The sequence below is a fragment of the Abramis brama genome (genome assembly GCF_963993115.1).
Source record: "Abramis brama genome assembly, chromosome: 20".
Classification (NCBI taxonomy): domain Eukaryota; kingdom Metazoa; phylum Chordata; class Actinopteri; order Cypriniformes; family Leuciscidae; genus Abramis; species Abramis brama.
Window position 1 is genome coordinate 33,817,523 of NC_139982.1, and position 22,655 is coordinate 33,840,177.

General features: G+C 37.3%; 2 protein-coding genes across 3 annotated transcripts in view; both read right to left on the reverse strand.

Moving 5' to 3' along the window:
- The window catches only part of LOC311070401 (stonustoxin subunit beta-like), a gene marked incomplete at its 3' end in the record, with an annotated part of 51,371 nt that extends 30,939 nt beyond the window's left edge, over positions 1–20,432 (reverse strand). Inside the window, exon 1 of the mRNA XM_084094227.1 lies at positions 20,385–20,432. The remainder of the gene's footprint in view (positions 1–20,384) is intronic.
- On the reverse strand, positions 1,096–20,249 carry LOC311071301 (uncharacterized protein). 2 transcript variants are annotated; one of them, XM_084095648.1, is made up of 13 exons: positions 20,174–20,240; positions 19,745–19,802; positions 15,047–15,131; positions 12,906–13,002; positions 12,695–12,825; positions 12,515–12,582; positions 10,432–10,548; positions 8,964–9,053; positions 8,053–8,169; positions 2,809–2,940; positions 2,645–2,688; positions 2,489–2,532; positions 1,096–2,285 (listed from the first exon to the last, which is right to left on the reverse strand). In XM_084095648.1, coding segments are annotated over exons 2-13 (966 nt in total). In that variant the 5' UTR covers positions 19,784–19,802; positions 20,174–20,240; the 3' UTR covers positions 1,096–2,283. The 2 variants fall into 2 exon arrangements, with proteins under 2 accessions (XP_083951774.1, XP_083951773.1); XM_084095647.1 differs by having other exon boundaries at positions 2,145–2,285; positions 12,906–13,005; positions 20,174–20,249.
- Positions 20,433–22,655: the final 2,223 nt, after the last annotated feature.

Below are 22,655 nucleotides of genomic sequence, written 5' to 3' on the forward strand. Positions count from 1 at the left end.
TAAGTTTAAAATTTGTTCTTGCTTGTTTTTTGTCAAAAATAATTTTGGATTATCCATCCCTGCTTTTAAAATTCGTTAAATGACGGACGTTTTACTGTTAACACAGCCCTCATTTCATTATAGGCTATGTCGGATTCGGAACTTATACTTTATATTATTTTTAGAATAAGTGATTCGTTATGCTCTTATTGGACTCCTGTCTATTCATCGTCAACTGTTTTATATAAATATGTTTGTATTGGCTAACATTTATTCAGCCAATGCGTGTCCTGTTTAAAATGTGCAATGTTCAAATGCAAAGACAGCACGTCACAGATAGAAGCCCTTTTCCCTGTGGTATTTAGTATCATATTTGGATATTGGAAAATAAATGAATTAGCCTATCTGAATTGTACACAATGTTCCTATGCTTTTATCTTTTTTATCTTTTTTTACTGTGTTCTAGGGGTTTCTTAATTTTAGACTAGTTGACCAGCATATATATATATATTCCAAACCCATATTAAATGTGTTCCTTGTGTCTGTATACTGTATATCAGTTTGGTGTGTGTGTGTGTGTGTGTGTGTAATTCTGCAGCTCTTCTGTCTGAGGAATAAACTGAATGTGATTTCAGTGGAAGAGAAACACTGACATCTGCAGCTGAGACACACACACACACACACACACACACACACACACACACACACACACTCTCTCTCTGTGGTGAGATCTGGTATTTATCTCATTATCCTGAATAACCCCTAGTATCACAGTTGCTAGGTAGTCTTTTGCTGTCAGGTCAGAATAGGATGATATTCTCACTAGCTTGTTTAATTTATACCAGCTAATCTAGGAGTGTCCCTACACTCTCGTGAAACAATAATAATCATTGGCGACTAGACATATGGATCAAATTCATGCTTACCCTCCAACAGAATCGTTTCTGGAACCTTTGTTGTCCTTGGTCTTGCAAAGATTATTATAATGCTCTGTCTATCACTAATAGAACTGTATTTGTAAGCTGAAGTAAAACTTAACAGTCTTTAGAAATAAAAATTTATTTAAACAAAAGGTAAAATACTGGTAACACAAGGATTAATATTTGTAGCAAATCATAATATTTGTAGCAAATCATAATATTTGTAGCAAATCATAATATTTGTAGCAAATCATCAAAAAGTTACAGGTTATAAAACTTCAGCTTATTCAATCTCAACAGGGCAGTCCTGTATGAGTGAATATTACACAGGCTAATTACCTTGAAGCAGTTCAAGAAATAGATGTAAAAATAACTTGCTCTCATCCGAGGTTTCTCAAGTTATAATAATACAGCAGAGCAATTTAAACAAAAAGAATTTCAGTTAAAAAAACTGAGCTAGAAGAGAACTAATTTCTCACTGGGGATGCAAGCGACATCAAAAATGCAACAACTAACAGTCAAAAATGCAGTCATATATATATATATATGGAACTGGGTTACATATATATATTAACTCTCTCTCTCTCTCTCACACACTCACACACACACACTCTCTCTCTCTCTCTCACACACACACACACACACACACACACACACTCTCTCTCTCTCTCTCTCTCTCTTTCTCTCTCTCTCTCTCTCTCTCTCTCTCACACACACACACACACACTCTCTCTCTATCTCTCACACACACACACACACACACACACACGATTATCAGACGTGCTGCTCTTTAACACTCAGAAACCAGAGCTTGTCAAACTGAGCTCTACAATGAAGGATCAGAAGATTGTCAAAGGTTTCATAACAATATGATTCATGCATTATATTCCACATATGAAGTCAAATGAAAGCTCAATTCTGAGTGTGTGAATGAGTGTGTGTGTGTGTGTGTGTTTGAGTCAGTGTGTGTATGTTTATTCAGTCATAAACACAAGTCTGAGACTAATAATGTTTGGGTTTAATGTTCTCTTTTTTTTCGTAAAAGTTTCTACTTGTTTATGTCAATCTTGTTGGTTTCTATATTTTTCACATTAAAGATAAAAAATGTAAATCTATTTTTCTTGGATTATTTGTTAATGTGAAAAACAGATGTGTGCAGGTGTTTTACAGCCACTGTTCATCTAGAAACACAAGTAATCATGAGTGACATGCACAATCTAATTATTTTTATACATTTAGGAATATTTTAAAAGACTGTAGAGTTGAGTGTGTGGTTTAGATTCTTTATATTCCCGTGTTCTGTAGAATAAAGTTCCTGCGATCTCTGCAGGTCCAGATGAAGAAGACTCAGATTCGGTCACACAGGATGAGTTTATAAAGCCGCTCCTGACAACATCAACACACAAAACACTATCACAAAACACATCAAGGAAAAGAAAAGAAATGGCTCATATATGCTCAAGTTTAACATTGTATTTTTACAGCTGGTTATGGCATATAGCTGTGAACGATTTATGTGGGTCTGTTTTAAGTTTATTGTCAATATTTCACTGCAGAAAGCTTTCAGACTGAAGTACTGTGATACTCACACTGCTCTCCGTGTCTGTACAGGAGTAAACAGGCTTCTGAACTCCTGTGGAGAAACACACACTTTAAGATCTGCTCAGATATGAGCTCACAGAAACATTAATATCTGTCATGAACAAAGTCTCTAAAGCTGCTGTGATCAGAAATAAAACTGATACCCGTGTGTGGAGCTCTCGTTTCTGAAGACGCCGTTCAAGAAACTCTTCAAGGAAAAAATAACATGATGTAATTATATAAACTCACTTATGAAAGATTACATACACTAATACTCCAGTGACACAAAACTTGTGCATCATTTCCAAATATATATATATATATATACCTCTGATACACTGCGGTCATTAAATCGACGCCAGATTCCATCTTCACATCTGATGTCTGCATAATACTGTCCACAATGATATGAGCCAGAATGGTTTATTATGGCATAGAGTTCATACTTGTGGAGGGAAACCTGCAATATAACAGGAGAAACTCAGTCAAAAATAATGCAACTGTGTCAAATGTAATATTACAGCTTTTTTATTGTTTATAATTAAACCCATTACAGTATTTTAATCAAGTCAGACAGTTCTCAGTAACTGGGGGATGGATTCACAATCCCTCTCCTGGAACTATATAATGAATTGGAAATCATATTGTTACGAGTCTTTTTAGTTTCATTGTGTTTTGGTTTTCCCTGTTCCATCGGTTCAGTTTTCCCTGTGTTCCTGGCCATTATTAGTTTATCACACACATGTTTCTGCTCCAGTTAAGGGGATACTTCACCTCTGGAAAGATGAATGTGTATTTAAAATAGGTCATTTATGTAGAAGAAATGTGAAATTATTTTTTAATTTGGAGCTTTCTAGACTGAGAAAAGCCAGAAAATGTATTTTTGGCTCATGTGGATGAAAGACAACAACTCCCAGAATGCACTTGCTTCGCTGCCCTACAAGGCCACTCCCAAGCCACGCCCACCGGTAAGAGAGCGCAGTTAAACAACTAGGCTAGGCTACGAGTGAGTCTCCGTGACAAGTCTGCCCAGGATTTCGAGATCGCCAAAAATGTCCGGGATTCGGCTTTTGCGTTCTACAGTCGCCATTCATCATGTTTACTGTGGCGAGCAGGACGAGGCTGACGGCTGCGGGAGAACGGCGCGAGGCCGGTGGCGTCATTACTGATGAGCGACTGTGAGACGCATCGTCTCGTATCTCTCACAGAGGAGTGGGAATTTTCTTAGCAATGTTAAAACACACATCAATCAATCACTTGTTTAGTGTTCATGTAAACACTACATTCAGATTCACCAATCAGAATGAATTCAGTTAGATTTAAACAAAAGGTGTGCATGTAAACAATGAATGGCGACTGCAGAAAGCAAAAGCTGAATCCCGACATTTTGGACGATCTCGGCGGCCGGACATGTCCAGGAAAAAGAGGATGGTAACCCCTACTACTCAGCTTTCTCCACAGAACAAGAGCCTGCTAGCTTAGCTTCCAAATAAAAGACGGCTGACACTGTGTACATTCTGTGAGTGAGATCCCTCTATGGATGGGTTGAACACATGCGGGACAGCTCCTCCTACTGGCTGGAGTCTCTCGCCTTTGGCCAAAAAATCCTCAGATGATGCAAAATTACGATTTTTGCAGACAAAAAATACATAAATCTCTCGTCTCAGGGGGATATGAGGGAGGGAAGCACGGTAATTCGAAAATACTACAGGTTTTCTACTGATATAAAGCTTAATGCTTAATCCTGAAGTATCCCTTTAAGTAGCTGACTTGTTTCTCAATACCAAGTACGCAAAGTTTGGACTTGCCAAGTTCGTCTCAGGAGAACAAACTTCCAAGGACGGGAGGGTGAAAGTCCAGTAATTCTGCGAATGGAACAGCAGCGTTCTTGATAACGTCACACAGCTCGCACTGGCTACTCCGGTTATCTCTGTATGTAGCTATATTTTAGGCAACAATAAAACAAAATATGCTATAAAACACAACTCTATCTCTTTTCGTTTTCATTTTAAAAATCTTAAACAACTTTAATATGAGGTTCAGGCAATATGTGCATTATGATATGTCATAAAACACAACCCTGTCTCTTTCTGTTAAATGTCAGTTTTAATGATCAATAATAGCTATTATAAAAGTAAAAGTAAAAGGTATAAGCAGCTATATAATAAGAAATAAAGCAAACAATTCAGTCAAACAGACAAAGTCAGCGCTCTAGTAGGCTACAGCGGTAAAGTTAAATAGCCTAAATATATAAAGTTATGAAACTTCACTTTGCCCTCAGCAAAAACTATTGGCACAGAAACAAATGAGAGATTCAGAGAGACTAAAGATCGCTCCTTAGATATACACAAGACGAATTATATCGCATGTACTGTCACCTGCCCGTATACGGGCAAACTAAATTTACTTCACTATATTACTATTAAATCCTAATCTAGTCATGACAAACTATATATCGTTGGAAAGGTCTAAGGCTCCTTAATAGATATTTCAGCACTGTTTTTTGTTACAATTTATGCAGGAACATTAATAGATGAATTTATGACAAGAGCGCACCTCAAAAAAAACTACATCATAACAGGAGTTCTGACCTTTGTCACAAAAAGTCGACGCACACACTTTTAATAATTTAAACTTTGGTTTTCATGCTAAAAGTTCATAATAAAACATTTAATCTAGTATTTGTCAATAAAAAAATATAAAAAAATATTATTTTCTAAAAAGTATAATATATATATTATCCTGTAAAATATAATATTATCTTTTTTATCGCCTTTTTTATTACATTACATATTTTAGTAGTTATCATAAATTAGGTATCATTTGAAAGCTTCAAACGATCTCAGAATTCATCCTGTTAAAAGTGTTTTGAAATTGGACATTGTGTTACCATAGAAACGGTACTCTAAATTATTGTATTAGGCTCCTCCCCTTTTGGGCATCATTATGTTTCATAATTTATGATCAAAATATTTTCTAATCTTGACAAAACACATATTGTCAGAAAGGTCTGAGTCTCAAGGTTACATATTTTGTGACAGAAGTGATATTTGGACAGAAATTTATTAATTTGTAATGGTAGAATGCATACAGTTAAATTCAATGGAGTTCAATGACACCCGGTGGCTATTTTTGGTAATTCGCCTAAACAAAATCTCATGGGAACTTCAATTTTTGTGATATCAACTTCAAATTTGGAACACAACTTGGTTAGATATATGGCTTTGATTTGATAGTAATTTTTTTGTAAAACATATTTTGTAAAATATATATTTTATATAAAATTTAAATATGAAATAAATTATATTTGATTTAATGTAAATTTAAACTTCCATAACTTTTTCATACTTTAATTTTTTGAAGTGCTTTCACTTCTGCAATAATCTGCTATTTTTTCCCTTTAAAACAAGACCAAACTTAGGTCTATACTCCAAAGCATTCTTGAATTACAACCATTTAAGCTTGAATAGTGCATTTTAATGTCCATTCTCAAAAAGGGGGGTGACAGTTAAAGGGTTAACCACTACACTACAACCACCACTGTACTTACGTACACAGAACAACAAGTGTCTTTAAATGACCTCATTTGCGTAAAGAACAGAATACCATGTTCAGATGCTGCTAGAATTATATATACTGTTAACCTGTCAGGAACTGTAGAAATGACATTCACTGATTATCCATAGAACTATGAGTACTAGTGTTTCTGTATCCTAAGTTAGTTCGAGGCTGGATACTCTTCCTCGTTTTCTATGGCATATGAAAGTGTGGAGAACTTCAGTAAATTCTCTGTCAATTGATTGAACTTCAACTTTGACTCCAAGTCTTCATTGAGCACACTGGTCTAGTTATGGGGTCTAACTGTGATTCACTGCAGTGCAGGAGTAGTCAATCTGTTCCCCAGCACTGCACAGTGAGGGTGTTTCCTTTATTGGACACATGCAGCTCGGGTCATCGATCCCTCTACTGACCAGCCGATGAGTTCATTCAGCAGGGTCAATAAGGGAGACATCCAACACGTGCAGTGATGGCGAGGCTCCTAGAAAAGCTTGATACCTAAATCACAGGTGTCAGTCTCTGTTCCTGGAGGGTCACAGCCCTACAGAGTTTAGTTCCAGCCCTGCTCCAACACACACACACACACACACACACACACACACACACACACACACACACACACCTGTTGTTTTCTAATAAGACTGAAGGACTTGATTGGTTGGATCAGGTGTGTTTAATTAAGGTTGGAGCAAAACTTTGCAGGGCTGTGGCACACTTAACTAGGGCTGGGTATCGTTCAAAAAATTTCGATACCAATACCGATACCGATACCTTGATTTCGATACCGGTTCCTGAACGATACTTTTTTCGATACCAATTTTATGAAATCCATTTTAACAAGATTACATAACATATTACCTCAGAAAAACTTTGGTTTTATTTTTTCAGTTTGACTCATGCTCCTTTAGTCAGTGCACAAAGGAACAAAAAAAAAAAAAGCACAAAGGAACAAAATATTCCTTATACATATACATAAGGAACAAAATATTTTTTTTATAAAGAGCTCATGCTCACCAAAGCTGAATTTGTTTGATCAAAAATACAGTAAAACTTGTAATATTGTGGAATAGTATTACAATTTAAAAATCTTATTTGAATATATTTCAAAATGTAATTTATTCCTGTGATGTCAAAGCTGAATTTTCAAAAGCATTACTTCAGTGTCACGATCCTTCAGAAACATGAAAACGTGAAACATGAAACATGAAAATGATATGCTGATTCTTTGATGAATATAAATTTCAAAAGAACAGCATTTATTTGAAACAAAACATGTGTAATGTTACAAAAGATTTCTAAGGTCATTTTTGATCACTTTAATGCATCCTTACTGAAAAAAAATTCTGACCAACACATTTTTGAACGGCAGTGTACATTCAGTAGGTCATCATTATTGCAATATAAACACTGTCAGAGTGATCAACAAGGTATCTCTTCATTTACCAGTCAAAGACGGAGCAACTTTCTGCTCTTATGTTTACTCCGTGCACTGTCAAGGGCTTCATCATATCTGTCGCGGTACCGGTCTTTTCAGCAATTATTTTACCGCAAATACTGCATCGCGCGCTGTTGGCATCGAGCCTGGAGAAATGTAGCCACACTTTTGATCGACTTTTCCACATCTTTAGGGTATTGTGAGTGTGTGTGCTCGCGTCTCATTGAGTATGTGCGCGAGTTTGTGTATGTGTGCTCGCGTCTCACATGAGAATGTGCGTGGACAGTTTGAGTGCGCGCGGGCGTCTCATATGAGTATGTGCGCGGAGAGTTCCGCGCGTCTCGTGTGTGTAGAGTTTGCGTGTATGTGCGTGAGCGACTTTAGGCGTGTCGTTGTGCATTTCATATGTATTTGTTTGAGCACTGACGTTGACGAGTTAACCCCTTAGGTATCGAAATCTGGTACCGAAAAACAAGTCATTTTTCGATACTCGATAGTATCGATGCAATTCGGTCGGTACCTAAAAAGTATCGAACTCGGTACCCAGCCCTACACTTAACCCATACATTAGTTCAGTACCTTAATATGAGGACGAATGCTCACTTCCAGGTCACTTTTTCTGTAGCCATCTGAGGTGCTCTCAAACCTCCTTAACTGAATAATCAGTATTTCTGGAAAGCTGATCATCACACTTTTCTGTTGGGAAAACAATTTAGATCATAAGACATGGCAGTATTTAATATGAAAACAACCCAGCATGAATGAGTTGTGCTATCTTTCTTCAATATATTTATGAAGCAAACATAGCATTTAACAATTAAATGCGAAAACAAATTATTACAACAAACCAAAGCATATGTCACAACTACATGGACCTGTCACGGTTTTCAGGTTCTCTCTCTCTGTCTCTCTCTCTCTCTCTCTCTCTCTCTCTCTCTCTCTCTCCTGATTGAGTCATCTTTATCACCTGGTCCTCAATACCACTAATCTGTGCCTTTTCTGTTCTGTGTTGTGTTCCAGCTCCCAGTTGTTCCTCAGTCCTGTTCCAGTGTGGATGATTGCTAGTTCGGATCGGGTTTATGGACTGTCTGTTTGCGGCTCTAATTGTTGCCTGGATCCCCTCGACTCTCCTTACAAGTGTTTAACTGGCTTTGACCGCTGTTCCCATTTGTGTTTGGCTAATAAATTCACCTTACTGCATTGGGCAATTTCATCTGTCTCGTTCATCCCGTCTACCAGAGGACTTTGTAACAAATCAAAAGAGAAAAGGAGTATTTGCTTTATCATGAAATGGATGATTTTTTATAACTTGGCTCAGGATAGAAAATGCTATTGTGTATTTTCTTTTTTATTTAAAGTATGGAAAAGTTTATGTACTCCAGTTTTTAACCCAAATTAAAATGATTTACTTAAATGTGGATTAAATACAAACTATATTTCACAATTTATCTCACATTATAACAGATATTACATGTAGGAAATATACTTGCCTTTTCCCAGTCTGTCGTGTTTTTACAATCAAAACAATACAGCGGATACTCTCCACACATTTGATCAACATATTCCTTTAAAGCATTTTCCTACATTGGAAGAAATATTAAATAAATAAATAAGATAAAGCACAGTTACACTGTTCATTAAATTAATGTGATGTGCTTGTACATGAATATGCATTTAAATACAGACATTTATTCATCAGAGTCCCACTGAAGCCGTGTTTCAATAGAACTCTATAGTAGATACTGATACCTTTGATTAGCAACAGAGCAAAGATACATGTTGATTTGATAAGAAGCTCTAAATATGTCATTTTGAGTCACATCGGCTATGCAGCACCATACGCAACAAACTGCGATGCACTGTGTATTCATACACCTTTCTATCAGAACAAGCATTAACTTCTTTAGCAATTTGAGCTACAGTAGCTCGTCTGTTGGATCGGACCACACGGGCCAGCCTTCGCTCCCCACGTGCATCAATGAGCCTTGGCCACACATGTCCACTGTTCCTTCCTTGGACCACATCTGATAGATCCTGACCACTGCAGACCGGGAACATCCCACAAGACCTGCAGTTTTGGAGATGCTCTGACCCAGTCGTCTAGCCATCACCATTTTGCCCATGTCAAACTCGCTCAAATCCTAATGTTGCCCATTTGGCGAATACTTGCCACACAGATATGAGAGCAATGTCTGTAGAAAGCAGAAAGTGGCTATTTTTTGAAGACAGTCATTTCGAAAACAAATATTAAATATTAAATAGCCAACCTTTCATTGAATATTAGAATGTTTAGACCACCTGAATATCTGCTCAAACGTAGATGTTTATAATGTGCTAAACAATAATGTTTCATAGAGTAAATGGTCTCCGCGAGCACTGTGAGTTTGAGTACGATGTGCATTTGAAACATTACATGTTTTTATTCCACGTTTAACTCACTTCATAACTTCCATTTGCCTTATTTCAGTGACTTAAACAAATAATCACCAACCACGCATAAACATAATTTTGTCAAAACTACAAACTTTTACATTCATGCTGCACACATATTATTATAGCAGAGTTTGTGCTGAAAACAGTGTAATCAGATAATAACAGAAATGAGCACAAATGTGAGGGCATGTCAGAACACCTCAGACGTCAGAGGGTTAATGAGCGCAATTTGGGTAAGAAAAAGCGTTTAATTGTTTACTGGACGAAGTGTTTAAATTAACTAAATTAAATGTTATATTTATTCATGTTGTTGAATAAAATAATCACTTTATCAAACTTCTAGTTGCCAAGACATGCTATTAAGAACAAATGAGACAATATTTAGAATATGAATCTAACTTTCACTATTAGCTTCATCATGGGAATGACGAATCTCTCAGTCAAAAGTATAAACCACTGACAGTAAGCATTAGTTAATCAGATATATTTGATCAGACATATTCAGAAGAGCAAAGATATGCTCACCACTTCCGGAGAGTTTTGAAGAGACACTGGCAATGAGAGAAAATACTCCTCCGAGGTTTCTTCTGGTTTGTGTCTGCATGACCATTTTTTTGTGGTCTTCATAGCGCCCTTAAAAATCTACACAGATGTGAAGAAATCAGACTTTAGTGATGATCCACAGATATACGTGTGCTTTCACTGTTAAAATGATCATTCTCTGCAGTTCAGCCTCCAGCACATTAGACTGCTGATAAACCTTTAATTGTGTCTCATGCCAACAAATGATAGTCAAGGATCCGAGTGAAGTGCGTTTGTAGAGGAGATCTAAACCAGATATGAGGCAATAATGTCTCTGAGCGTTCTCTGAGAAACTCTTCCAGAGCTGAACTGCTGTGAGATGATGATAGATGGTCCTCATGAATGAGACAAAAGATGACAGTGTGGCATAATGAGCCAGAAGCCCATTTGTCTGTTCTAGTAAATTCTGTGACGTCATTAATCTGCGCTTGCATTTAGGCTTGAGCACGTCTTCGGTGAACTCTCGCCTCTATGTTTGCGTTTCTTGGTGCTGCGCGCTGCTGTGACTGACGCTCCGAGCGGGATACTGCTGCGACCCATCATGTTCCACTACAAACCTGGAGTTGACTTCCTCCATCTTTTACCGGATGGCTGCCGAGCGGGTGTCTGTGCCCTTCAGGTGCGGGTATGACCGGCTTTAATGCATTGTGGTTGCCTTGATAAAATGTAGCAACTGTTTAGATAGCAACTCTCCTGTAATGTTTTTTTTTTAGTTTGTGAATGACACTGCTGTGAACTATTAAAGGGATGTCTATTTATGTACCTGACCCGCAGCTATGTGACGAGGACTGTAGTTGTGCAGTGATGTCACCGCTGTTTTGACGATGTTCTGATACTATGTTCAAGTCAAGTCAAGTCATCCTCATTTATATAGCGCTTTTAACAATGTAGATTGTTTCAAAGCAGCTTTACATAAATAAACGTATAATTTAAGGTAACAGAGATTGTTTTGGCTTTATAGCGGTTCTTTAATAAAGTTATTTTCCAGCTAAAGTTAGTTTTGATTGATTCTTTTCCGTCGCAACGATCATTTTTTATTAAATTAGCGGCCGCTAAGACGACACCATTCTCTCTACACAGACTTTAAACGCAAACCTGTGAGAAACGCTGATGGCGTTCACATGCGCATTAAGAATATTACCTGCTTACACACGCTTCGATTACTTCACTTGGATGCTTTGCCCATATTTAAGATTTCAAACTGGCTTGTGCTCTGCTTAGTTTGCTAGGATTTTTCTTGCTTTGTCGTCTTGAGGTTTTGTTTTGCAAAAGGATTAAGTTCCATTTTTTTTTTTTTTTTTATAATTGTTCCCATGTTTTGAACTGTGTATTTTTGGTAAATATATTATTTGTGTGAATCTTGATTTATTTTGTATATTGTTAATTCATTTGAAATGTTTTTGATTTGTGTATGTGTATAACATACATACGTTTCTATTTTTTTTATGGGGGTTTGGTTAAAGATTATTGGATTTGGTTATTTTTATTATCAATTATTTTCGTTATTGGATTGGGCCTATCAAGGGTTGACATTACATTTTATACATTTTTTCCTCTTTGTGTGGCGTGTGTGTGAGGTGTGGAGAGTGTGTTTTCTTTTTTGCGGCCTTTTTTTGGCATAGGAAATTGATCGTTCTCCTCCTTTTGGTGGTGGTGGTGTCTACACCGTGTGCCGTGACTGATCACTTCACTGGGGCTCTTGTGCTGTGAGTGTGAGCGTGTGTGTGAGGGGAACATGTATATCTCTTGCAATGGCACAGCTTTCTTTCTGTTAACATTGTATTTGAATGTTTGGGGCTTGTCCCCTTTCTGTGTCTGTTTTTTTTTTTATAAATTATAATAAACTTTTGTAATTTTGCATGAATACCTGTGTCCCCATGTCTTCCTGTCTTTAGTGGGGAACCTATGCATGGATAATACTCTCTGGGTGAAATTCCCAGGGTGGCGTAGTCTAGATCAAAACATATGTAGTGTTCTCTTTCCCTCGTGGTTGCCACAACAGAATAACCCAGAAGAAACTAGTTACCTCAGAGGATCCAGGAGTCTTTTCAATGATCAAATGTAGAAGTTCTGCTGCGTCTTGTTGAATACCAACTTTGGGTTTGATGGAGAGAAACCAAATAACAATCAAACACTTGTATTGAGTAACTTTCATCAGCAGAAACACTGACTGAATGCTGGAAACAGCAATAAAGAGACCAACCACCTGTAATGCCGAGGCTCCTCATGACTCCAGCTGCTGAAACTGCAGTTCTCTGTTGTGTTTCTAATTCACTGAACAACTTCTTCAACTCTTCAGCCAAGTGTCCATCAGATGAACCGACTCGTCCGCCCAATCTACAGAAGACATTGAGTGTTTATCGATCGGCTGTTTGTCATGTTGTTTCCACTGCTGGAAGTGAAAGATGTTTCTTTACCTCTGGACATGTTTCCTGAATCCCTTCGTCATGAAGAGCGTCTGAAGAACTGCATTCAAGCAGGAGAAGGACCCTTGATTCTCCAGCCCACAGTATCCTGCTATGAGAAACACATTAACACTGGACTGACGTCCATCCAGCTGACCAGAGAAACTCCAGAAACACATCCGGCAGATCTTACAACATACAGAGCCATCAAGTGTCCATCGAGATCAGAAACTTCAAAGCAAATGTTGGCTAGGTTTAAAAGTAAGTAGGTCTGGATATAAGAAAGCATGTCCAGAAACATCGCCAAGCTCCGGAACATGATTCTGTTTCTGATGCAGAAAGTTAGTTCATGCTTTCATGACCTCTAGACTAGATTACTGTAATTACTAGCCGGTTGTCCTTCATCCTCGATAAACAAGCTACAATTAGTTCAGAATGCAGCCGCTAGAGTTCTTACCAGGTCAAGAAAATATGATCATCTCTACACTGGTTACCTATTAAGTTCCGTATCAATTATAAAGTATTGCTACTGACCTATAAAGCCCTAAATGGTTTAGCTCCTGTGTATTTAACTGATCTTCTATCGCCCTACAATCCATCACGCTCTTCAAGGTCACAAAACTCTGGGCTTCTGATAGTACCCAGAATATCTAAGTCCACTAAAGGAGGGAGAGCGTTTCCACATTTGGCTCCTAAACTCTGGAATAGCCTTCCTGATCATGTTCAGGGCTCAGACTCACTCTCCCAGTTTATACCTAGATTAAAGACACATCTCTTTAGCCTAGCATTCATATAATGCATCTCCTAACCTTATACAGTTATACCAGATCAAATGCACATGGTTATCCTTGATTAATGTTACGAACAGCAGCTACGTAATTATGTTCTATTTGCTTCTGTGTTTTATCTCGGGACGCCCATCAGAGGTAACTAGAGAGTATGTCAGCTCCAGTTTGGATCCAGCCTCTTATGAAGACTTCAGATGACACCAACTCTGAATCAACATCACCAATGCTGCATCTTTCTAAATTTCATAATCATTTGTTTACAAACAAGTATTCATTACTTCAATTAGCTCGTTGTTTCTGCCTTATTATTACATTGTTTAAATTAATAAATGTTTCGCTAACTGTGATTTGTATATGAACATTTCTGAAATCCATAACTAAGACAGTTACCGCTGATAACAGATCACTGTAAATTGTAATCTTTGGACTCGTGCATTTTCTGTAAAGCTGCTTTGAAATTATGTGTATTGTTAAAAGCGCTATACAAATAAATGTTAATTGATTTAAATTGAATATCAATCAATATTCATCAGCTTTGACAGCAATGAAATGAAATGTGAGAAAAGTAGTAATCTATGACTGTGTGTTAATAATGTCCATCTTCAGAAAACAATCCCAATATGAACGGTTGTGTGAACTGCAGAGAACAAACTCACTGAAGATCAGACTGTTTCTCACAGAAAACAAACCGGATCATTGTGACAAACACAGACAGTAACGTGAGATATCAGTAACGTGAGACGTGACGCTTTTCCACTACACAGTACCAGCTCGCCTCGACTCGACTCGGCTCTGTTTGCTTTTCCACTGTGTAAAAGTTGTACCTGTACCAGCTTCCAGGTACTTTTTTCGTACCACCTCCGGCGAGGTTCTAAGCGAGCTGAGGCGAGCTGAGGCGATACTAAAATGTGACGTGAAAACACGGCAGACTGCTGATTGGTCAGAGAGAATCATCACTATTCACTGCGTCATCATTGCATGCGCCAGACGGAGTATCCTGAATAAAAAACAGCAAAACAAAAACAAAAACATCCAAAAACAGCATACACTCGATTTCCTCCATTGTCCTGTGTGTGTGGGTAGCGGGTGTGTCTCGCGTAAAATATTTAGTCACAGCAGTTTCCTGCGGCATCGCTATGACGACCAGGTACTATTGTAAAGGTACTATCTGCAATGGAAAACGGAGCGAAAAGCGAGCCGAGCCGAGTCGAGCTGGTACTGGTAATGGAAAAGCGCCAGAATCTTCTCCACAGGGTTTCAGGGATGGAGAAAGTGTTTTCTTTCAGTACAGCTCTACTCTAATCATGATTCACACGCTCTTTACTGATGGAGATGTTCAGATCAGATGAAGGGATCATGTCTTACTTCTGTTCTCGGCTGTTGAGTCAGTCTTCTTTGTGTTTGAGAGACTCTGGAGATGATCACCTCTGGGTTCCTGTGTCTCCTGGCTCTGTAATATGTTTTAGAGGAACTTGATCAAACTCAAAGACTGTTTACACACACAATATATCTGACTAAATGACAGAGTCAACAATGACACTTGATTGAACATCTTTACAATCTACAACTGCATTATATTCTGTGTCCACAGACCCAACACTGCTGAATAATAGCAGTATAACAGAATATCACTATTAAATTAAATGTATAAAACGTATAGTTCCGGTCCTTGATTCTGATTGGTTGAGCCGCGTTCAAAGCCGTTGGGGCGGCAGTGGCTCAGTGGTTCATGTAGGCTGTCTACAAACTGAATCTCCCGACGAGCTGGATGGTGCCTTGCATGGCTGACACCGCCGTCGGTGTATGAGTGAATGGGTGAATGTGAGGCTATGTAAAGCGGTTTGGTGGCCATGGGTCTGTGAAAGCGCTATATAAATGCAGTCAATTTTTCCATTTGTAAATAACTCCACACACACACATACTGTGCCCTGGCCCTAAAAGCAGCCAGGGCTGCGCATCTCCGCAAACTAATAGAAAATAACCAAAATAATCCAAGGTTTTTATTTAACACCGTGGCTAGACTAACAAATAAACAGACGTCACCTGAGCAAAATTTTCCGATACAGTTTAGTTGTAATGATTTTATGAATTTCTTCACTGAGAAAATAGAAAGCATCAGAAACACAATTGTAAATGTACAATCTTTAATGGTGTCTCATGATTCAGCCTCAATTATCACCCCTCAAGAACAACTACAGTGCTTTACAACTATAGGACAGGAAGAGCTAAATAAACTTATCATTGCATCTAAACCAACAACATGTTTATTAGATCCTATACCCACTAAACTACTGAAAGAAGTGCTACCTGTAGTGGAAGAGCCTCTTCTCAATATTATTAACTCGTCTTTATCTTTAGGTCATGTTCCAAGAATATTCAAGTTGGCAGTTATAAAACCTCTTATTAAGAAACCACAATTAGATCATAATAATCTAGCAAATTATAGACCCATTTCAAATCTACCTTTTATGTCTAAAATACTAGAAAAAGTGGTGTCCGCTCAACTGGGCTCTTTCTTGCAAGAAAATTTTTGAAAAATTTCAGTCAGGATTCAGGCCGCATCATAGCACAGAAACTGCGCTCGTTAAAATTACAAATGATCTACTTCTAGCTTCTGACCAAGGCTGCATCTCAATACTAGTTTTACTCGATCTTAGTGCTGCGTTCGACACTATAGATCACACAATACTCTAAAAAACTACACTGGTGTTCATGGACAGGCATTAACCTGGTTTAGATCGTACTTATCAGACCGCTACCATTTTGTCTATTTAAATGGGGAAAAAGTCGAAGATAACGTCAGTAAACTATGGAGTGCCGCAAGGATCTGTGTTAGGCCCTCTGCTATTCTCAATATATATGCTGCCGCTTGGTAATATTATAAGAAAACTGTTATAATAAAGTTATGCTGATGACACTCAATTATATATTTCATCACAGCCAGATGAAAACACTAAATTATCTAAATTGACAGAGTGTGTTAAAGATATAAAATACTGGATAACGTGTAATTTTCTGCTTTTAAATTCAGATAAAATGGAGGTATTACTTACTGGTCAAAAAAACTGCCCACAAAACCTCTTACAATACAATTTTAATTAAGAAGGATGTCCTGTTACTTATACACTACACTACAGTAAAAGACCTGGGTGTTATATTAGACCTGTCTTTCGAAAATCATATTTCATGTTACAAGAACAGCCTTTTTCCAAACATCGCTAAGCTACGTAACATGCTATCTGTTTCTGATGCAGAAAAGTTAGTTCATGCATTCATGACCTCGAGACTAGATTACTGTAATGCTTTATTAGCTGGTTGTCCTGCATCCTCAATAAACAAGCTACAGTTAGTGCAAAATGCCGCTGCTAGAGTTCTTACTAGATCGAGGAAATATGATCATATAACACCAATTTTATCATCTCTACATTGGTTACCTATTAAGTTCCGTATCAATTACAAAGTATTGCTACTGACCTATAAAGCCCTAAATGGTTTAGCTCCTGGCAGTGGCGGTTCTAGGATTTTTCTGTAACAGGGGCCATTAAGGGGCCACATGATACATTCAGGGGCCAAATACAGGGTACATTCAAGCACACAAAATAATTTATTCAGTACGGTGCAAATACATTTCGGCAGTCATTCCTTTTTCAAACGCTCTAATAAAAAATTATGAGCCAGTTAAGTTCTTAATGATTTTTTTCATTTATTTATACTGTGCATAAAGGACACAATAATGCACTTCTTTCTGAATTCCACCTTTTAAGTTTCATAATCATGTCGTCGCTTATAAACAGTAAATTATTGTTAATTGTTTGGGGGTGGAATTGCATCTGTGATCGTTGTGAAGAATTATCCGGTTGCTCTTCTCGTCGACGACTGATGGGTGGGAATCTCTAGTCTAGGCACCTCAAGATTCGATTCGATTACGATTCAGAGGGTAACGATTATCGATTATTAACGATTTCTTTCTTTTTTTTACTACTTGGTACTTTTAAAGCAAAGTATTTATGATGACCCATAACGAACTTATTTCCAATAGTTCCTCTATTAATTTTATTAATAAAACAAATGGAAGTGATTTGGCAAGTCAACTGTAAGGTTACATTTGCCAGCATTTGTCCCAACATTACAAAGAACCAACAGGAAAATAAATGTGTGCCTGTACTGGCAGCATACTTGTAATAAATTAATACAAAATTCAGCATATTCTGAATCTCTAGCATTTAATAATAGACTTCTAACCAACATCCTCTTGTTATTTCCAATGAGCAATATAATCCTTCAGACAAAAAAAAACAAACATTTTGCTGTAGCAAATTCACAAACAGTTTTCGTTCAAAAATATAGAATTATGTACCAGCAGCTCTCATACTAACATAATGCTTGTGGACTAATGCATATTCTGAATAATTAGTAACATACAAAGCCGCTCTTATACACAACTAAATAATAAAGAGTTATGACTTGAAATGTTTGCTGTATACCACAATCAAAAACAGCTTATACAAAAAAAGTGAATGAACATCTGCAGAGAGTCAAAATGTAACTTTTTGTGACTGGCATTGCACATATTGCAGGGCACGTATTAAAAACGTATTAACAGATCGGTTTAAAGCATATTGATGTGAAAACTTAATACAGAAAGCAGCTCTCATACAAAAAATACTAAATAGGTAACAATGAAATTGCCAATTTTCCATACGTTAACTTTTAACGAAGAGGGTGCCGTTCAAATTTGGCGCTCAGCCATCATGCATCTGTTATGTGCGCGTCTCTGTTATGTGCACGCCACAGACTGTCCGCGCACTACACGTCCGCTTTAGAGTTCCGCCTTTTGCGTTCCGTCAATATTACGTTATTAGGAAAAAATATATATATTTTTTTTTAGAAAATCGATTTTTGACATTTGTGAATCGATTCTGAATCGTCCACGTCCGCATCGCGATGCATCTAAGAATCGATTTTTTCCCCCACCGCTAGGAACGGGGGCCAATCAGGGGCCAATCAGATTTCAGCAGGGGCCAGGGCCCCTGTGGCCCCGCCTCTAGAACCGCCAATGGCTCCTGGGTATTTAACGGATCTTCTATCGCCCTATAATCCATCGCGCTCTTTAAGATCACTAAATTCGAGGCTTCTGGTCATTCCTAGGATATCTAAGTCCAGTAAAGGAGGGAGGGCGTTTTCACATTTAGCTCCTAAACTCTGGAATGGCCTTCCTGATATTGTTCGAGGCTCAGACTCGCTGTCTCAGTTTAAAACTAGATTAAAGTCGCATCTCTTTAGCCAAGCATTCACATAATACTTACCTTTTATACTACAGTTGAATCAGATTGAATGCATTAATATTATGAACAGCAGCTACGCTAATTATTTCCCATCTGCTTTTCTGTTGTTATCTCGGGATGCTAGTCCAGAGGTAAATAGAGATCGTCAGCTCCAGTTTGTATCCAGCCTCCCATGGACACTACAGATGCCCCAACACCCGTGCAGAGACGACTAGAAGCATGTGAAGAGACGACTCGACGCTGGCGATATGTTTATGCCCTAAATTAATACATGATTAACTAACTGTATTTTTCTATGTACATTTCTGAAATGCACTTTCTGTAAAGCTGCTTTGAAACAATATGTATTGTGAAAAGCACTATACAAATAAATTTGAATTGAATTGAACTCTGAGCGCATTACATCAGTGTTACTGCACAACTGCCGTTCGTGACTCTCTGTTGCTGCATTAATATGAATTTTATGAATCAAATAAATATTAAAATTAATATTTTTTATGGAGTAACCATTTTATAAAAGCAATAAGCCTCTTGAAGTGTTTCATAGTGAATTTAGATTTATTTCTGCTTCTAACAACGGCCCTCAGCTGTTCTAAACTCACTGTAAAACACGGCTTCAAGGCTTATTGCTTTAAACTACTGTAACAGTAAAAAATAATGGCATGTCAAATACCAATTATCTGTAAAATATCTAATGTAAAATTATCTGTATAAAACAAGCACACGAAGCACAAACGATGTGTGTTCACAATGAAACCCCTAATAAAACACACACAACCTTTCCAGCAGCATCTGGGGTCACTTTACTAGCCATCATCAATCGCTGAACTTCACGTCTGTGGAGGAAAATAAAACACTCTTTTAAAATAGCAGTTGATAAAACGAGTAGTTTTATCCATAGTAGGAAAAAAAGTGGTCCAGTTAACCGTTTGGTTACTGACATTCTTCTAAATATCTTCCTTTCTGTTCAGCAGAAAAAAAATAAATTCATACAGGTTTGAAACAACTTGAGGGTGAGTGAATGATGACAGAATTTTCATTTTAAAGTGAAGTATCCCTTTAAACATTCCCTTCCCACTCTTCCCCCCATACTATAGCCTACATAAAATAAGTCAGCGCTCATAATAGTTCCACTCTCCCGGGAATTTTATCATTTTTGATCAAAATTCTCTCTGAAATGAAATATTTCATAATGTTGTTCGCTTACCTGTCGTCCTCTTCAGATCTTCCGCATCAGCTCATGTAGAACTAGAAATTTTTTTCTCGTGTTTGACGCCTATTTCTATCTAAAGATATTTTTATGATTTATTGGGGAAATAGTTTACCTAAATCAGAAGATTAACAGAAGATTAAACTCGCATTGCCGGCTGTAAAGCCACATCTCCAATCACGTATTATTATTACCTGAACTGTCTTTGCGTGATTTTTCTCTCCTCGGACTGTCTTGCTTTAGTCTTGCTTTCAGTCACTCTCTAAAGTGTGTCTTTAACACGTGACCAGAGTGCTCGTCGCCGCTTCGATCAGTGAAGTGGATACAGTGTTGTCTTGTGGCTCGCGCAGTCTTCACTCTTCACACGGACGCGCGCTTCAATCCGTTGTGGAGACATATGGGGTGAGATTTCGGACACAATTCTGCGCGCGCAAGATCACATTTTGACCGCGGTAAAGTTGGTTTTATATTGGACATTCGTTTGACATTCGGAATTTCCTTACCTTTACTTAAATAAACGTGCTGGAAGTGACCATCTCTACGTTGATATAATGGTATGATGTGATAGTTGTATTGTATATTGTTCTTTCTTGTTAAAATGCCTTTTAAACGTGTGAAGCCTAAAATAGTTATCTCCGCCTATTGAACAAGTAAGGGAGTGTGGCAAAAATGCAACACTGTCTAATAGACGTTTGTATTTTGTGACTTTAATTATAGCCTATGAAGAGTTCAGATGCCTCTAAGTGCCATCTGAAATTTTCTTCTAGAATTATCTCTTTTTTTCAAGCTTTTACGAGCTTGATAAAAATGATAATTAGAAAAAAATTCTAGGCCTATAGGCTATATATATTTATATACGTGTGTCTATTTCAGACAATGCTTTTCTTAACTTTCTGTTCATCAAATAATCAACACTGATAATAATCATATGTATTTCTTGAGCAGCAAATCACCATTTAGAATTTTTGAAGGATCATGTGACTGAAGGTTTCCCTGCTGTTAAACTTGCTTGTCTTCATTTTTTTTTTTTTTTTTTTGTAGATTCATCAAGGAGAGAAGAGAAATTCCCTTGTCATCACTAATTCCTTCAACATTGAAACAGATCAAATAAAACATTTTATATATTTGTTCTTTCTTTAAATATTGTAATTGCTTGTTGTTGTTTTTTTTTGTTTTTTTTTTTTTACTTTGAATAAAATTGTGTTTTAAATTGGTATGTTGTATTGTGGGAAATAAAGTAGGCCTTTTATGTAATGTTTTGTCTCTTTTTAAAGAATTTTAGGAAGACTTTTTGTATAAAGGTTGTCCTTTTTCTGTTTTATGAATTTTGAATTTCAGACAATTATGTAAATCTTGTGTTTCTCCAAATTATTCCATAAAATAAGTATATGTATATTGTATTTTTGTTTTTTAAAAAAGGTTGGTTTATAAATGGTCTTAATATGTTGTGCTGATTGCAGCCACCGGCATGGGAGCACACTAAACTCAACAGTTTGTCATTTGTTGGTCACAAGACAATCTAAAAGCAAATGAGGATTACCTTCAGGGTTTTCTGGCCTCAGTTATGGACCCCTACCCTTTCACGGCCTGGGATGATGTGTTTCAACATTACAGTAATATTTCCATTTAGTAAACAATCAATAGGCTATCCATCTTTTTTTTTTTGACACCATTTAGGCCTACTTCAGGGGTGAGGTGGGGTTGATGGTCAAGGATGGCCCCTATATGTTGTGTAAATTGTGTTGTATTACCTTTGCAGTATATCTAAAATAAACAACAAAAAATAAATAAACAAATGATAATGAGCCCCCCCCCCCCCCCCCCCCCCCCCCCCGCCAAATGTATGTGATTATAATATAAGGTTTTGATTGTACTTTATTGTACACTTTATTACTCTTTTTTGTTGTTGGTTAAATTAATGTATAAATTAAATAATTAAAAAATGTCAGAAAACAAAACAAAAAAATAGAAATAATAATAATCAAAATTACCGGTAAATGAATGAACAAAAAAATAAATAAAAGAAATCATTTAAATCTGTTAAAAATTACATCTTTGTTTTGCTCTATCTCCTCAAAAAGGACATTAATTTGATCTTTTTGACAGGTATATTTTCGGTTTTTTTTTTTTTTTCAGCCATTTTGTCAGTGCCGGTGCTTTATATATACTTGTCTTGATTGCTAATCCACACCAGATGACAATTATTAGGTTAAACGTTCAGAATACGATTCCATATAAGGTTATGTTTCAGCACTTCACGAATGGACAGCGACTCTTAAGTAGCACGTAGAGCGCGTTCTCATTAAGTGCATTTTTGGGAAACGCTCGTGGAATTGCTGCGAGCATTCGTAACTTTGCACGTAGAAAGCACTCTTAAGAGCTAAGATACGGCCCGGGTTTCCCCATAACGATGCATCTTAGCTCTTAAGCCCGTTCTCTACAATTCCACGCGCGTTTCACAAAAATGTAGCCTACTTAA

Excerpts from the sequence above, each read along its gene's own strand:
- LOC311071301 (XM_084095647.1), bottom strand. The coding sequence starts at position 19,783 with ATGATGGCTAGTAAAGTGACCCCAGATGCTGCTGGAAAG. Across the intron at positions 12,583-12,694 it reads GAGGAGCCTCGGCATTACAG|TTGGTATTCAACAAGACGCA; the intron begins GTGGTTGGTCTC and ends TCAAACCCAAAG. Across the intron at positions 2,941-8,052 it reads GCATTCGTCCTCATATTAAG|GTTTCCCTCCACAAGTATGA; the intron begins GTACTGAACTAA and ends GTTATATTGCAG.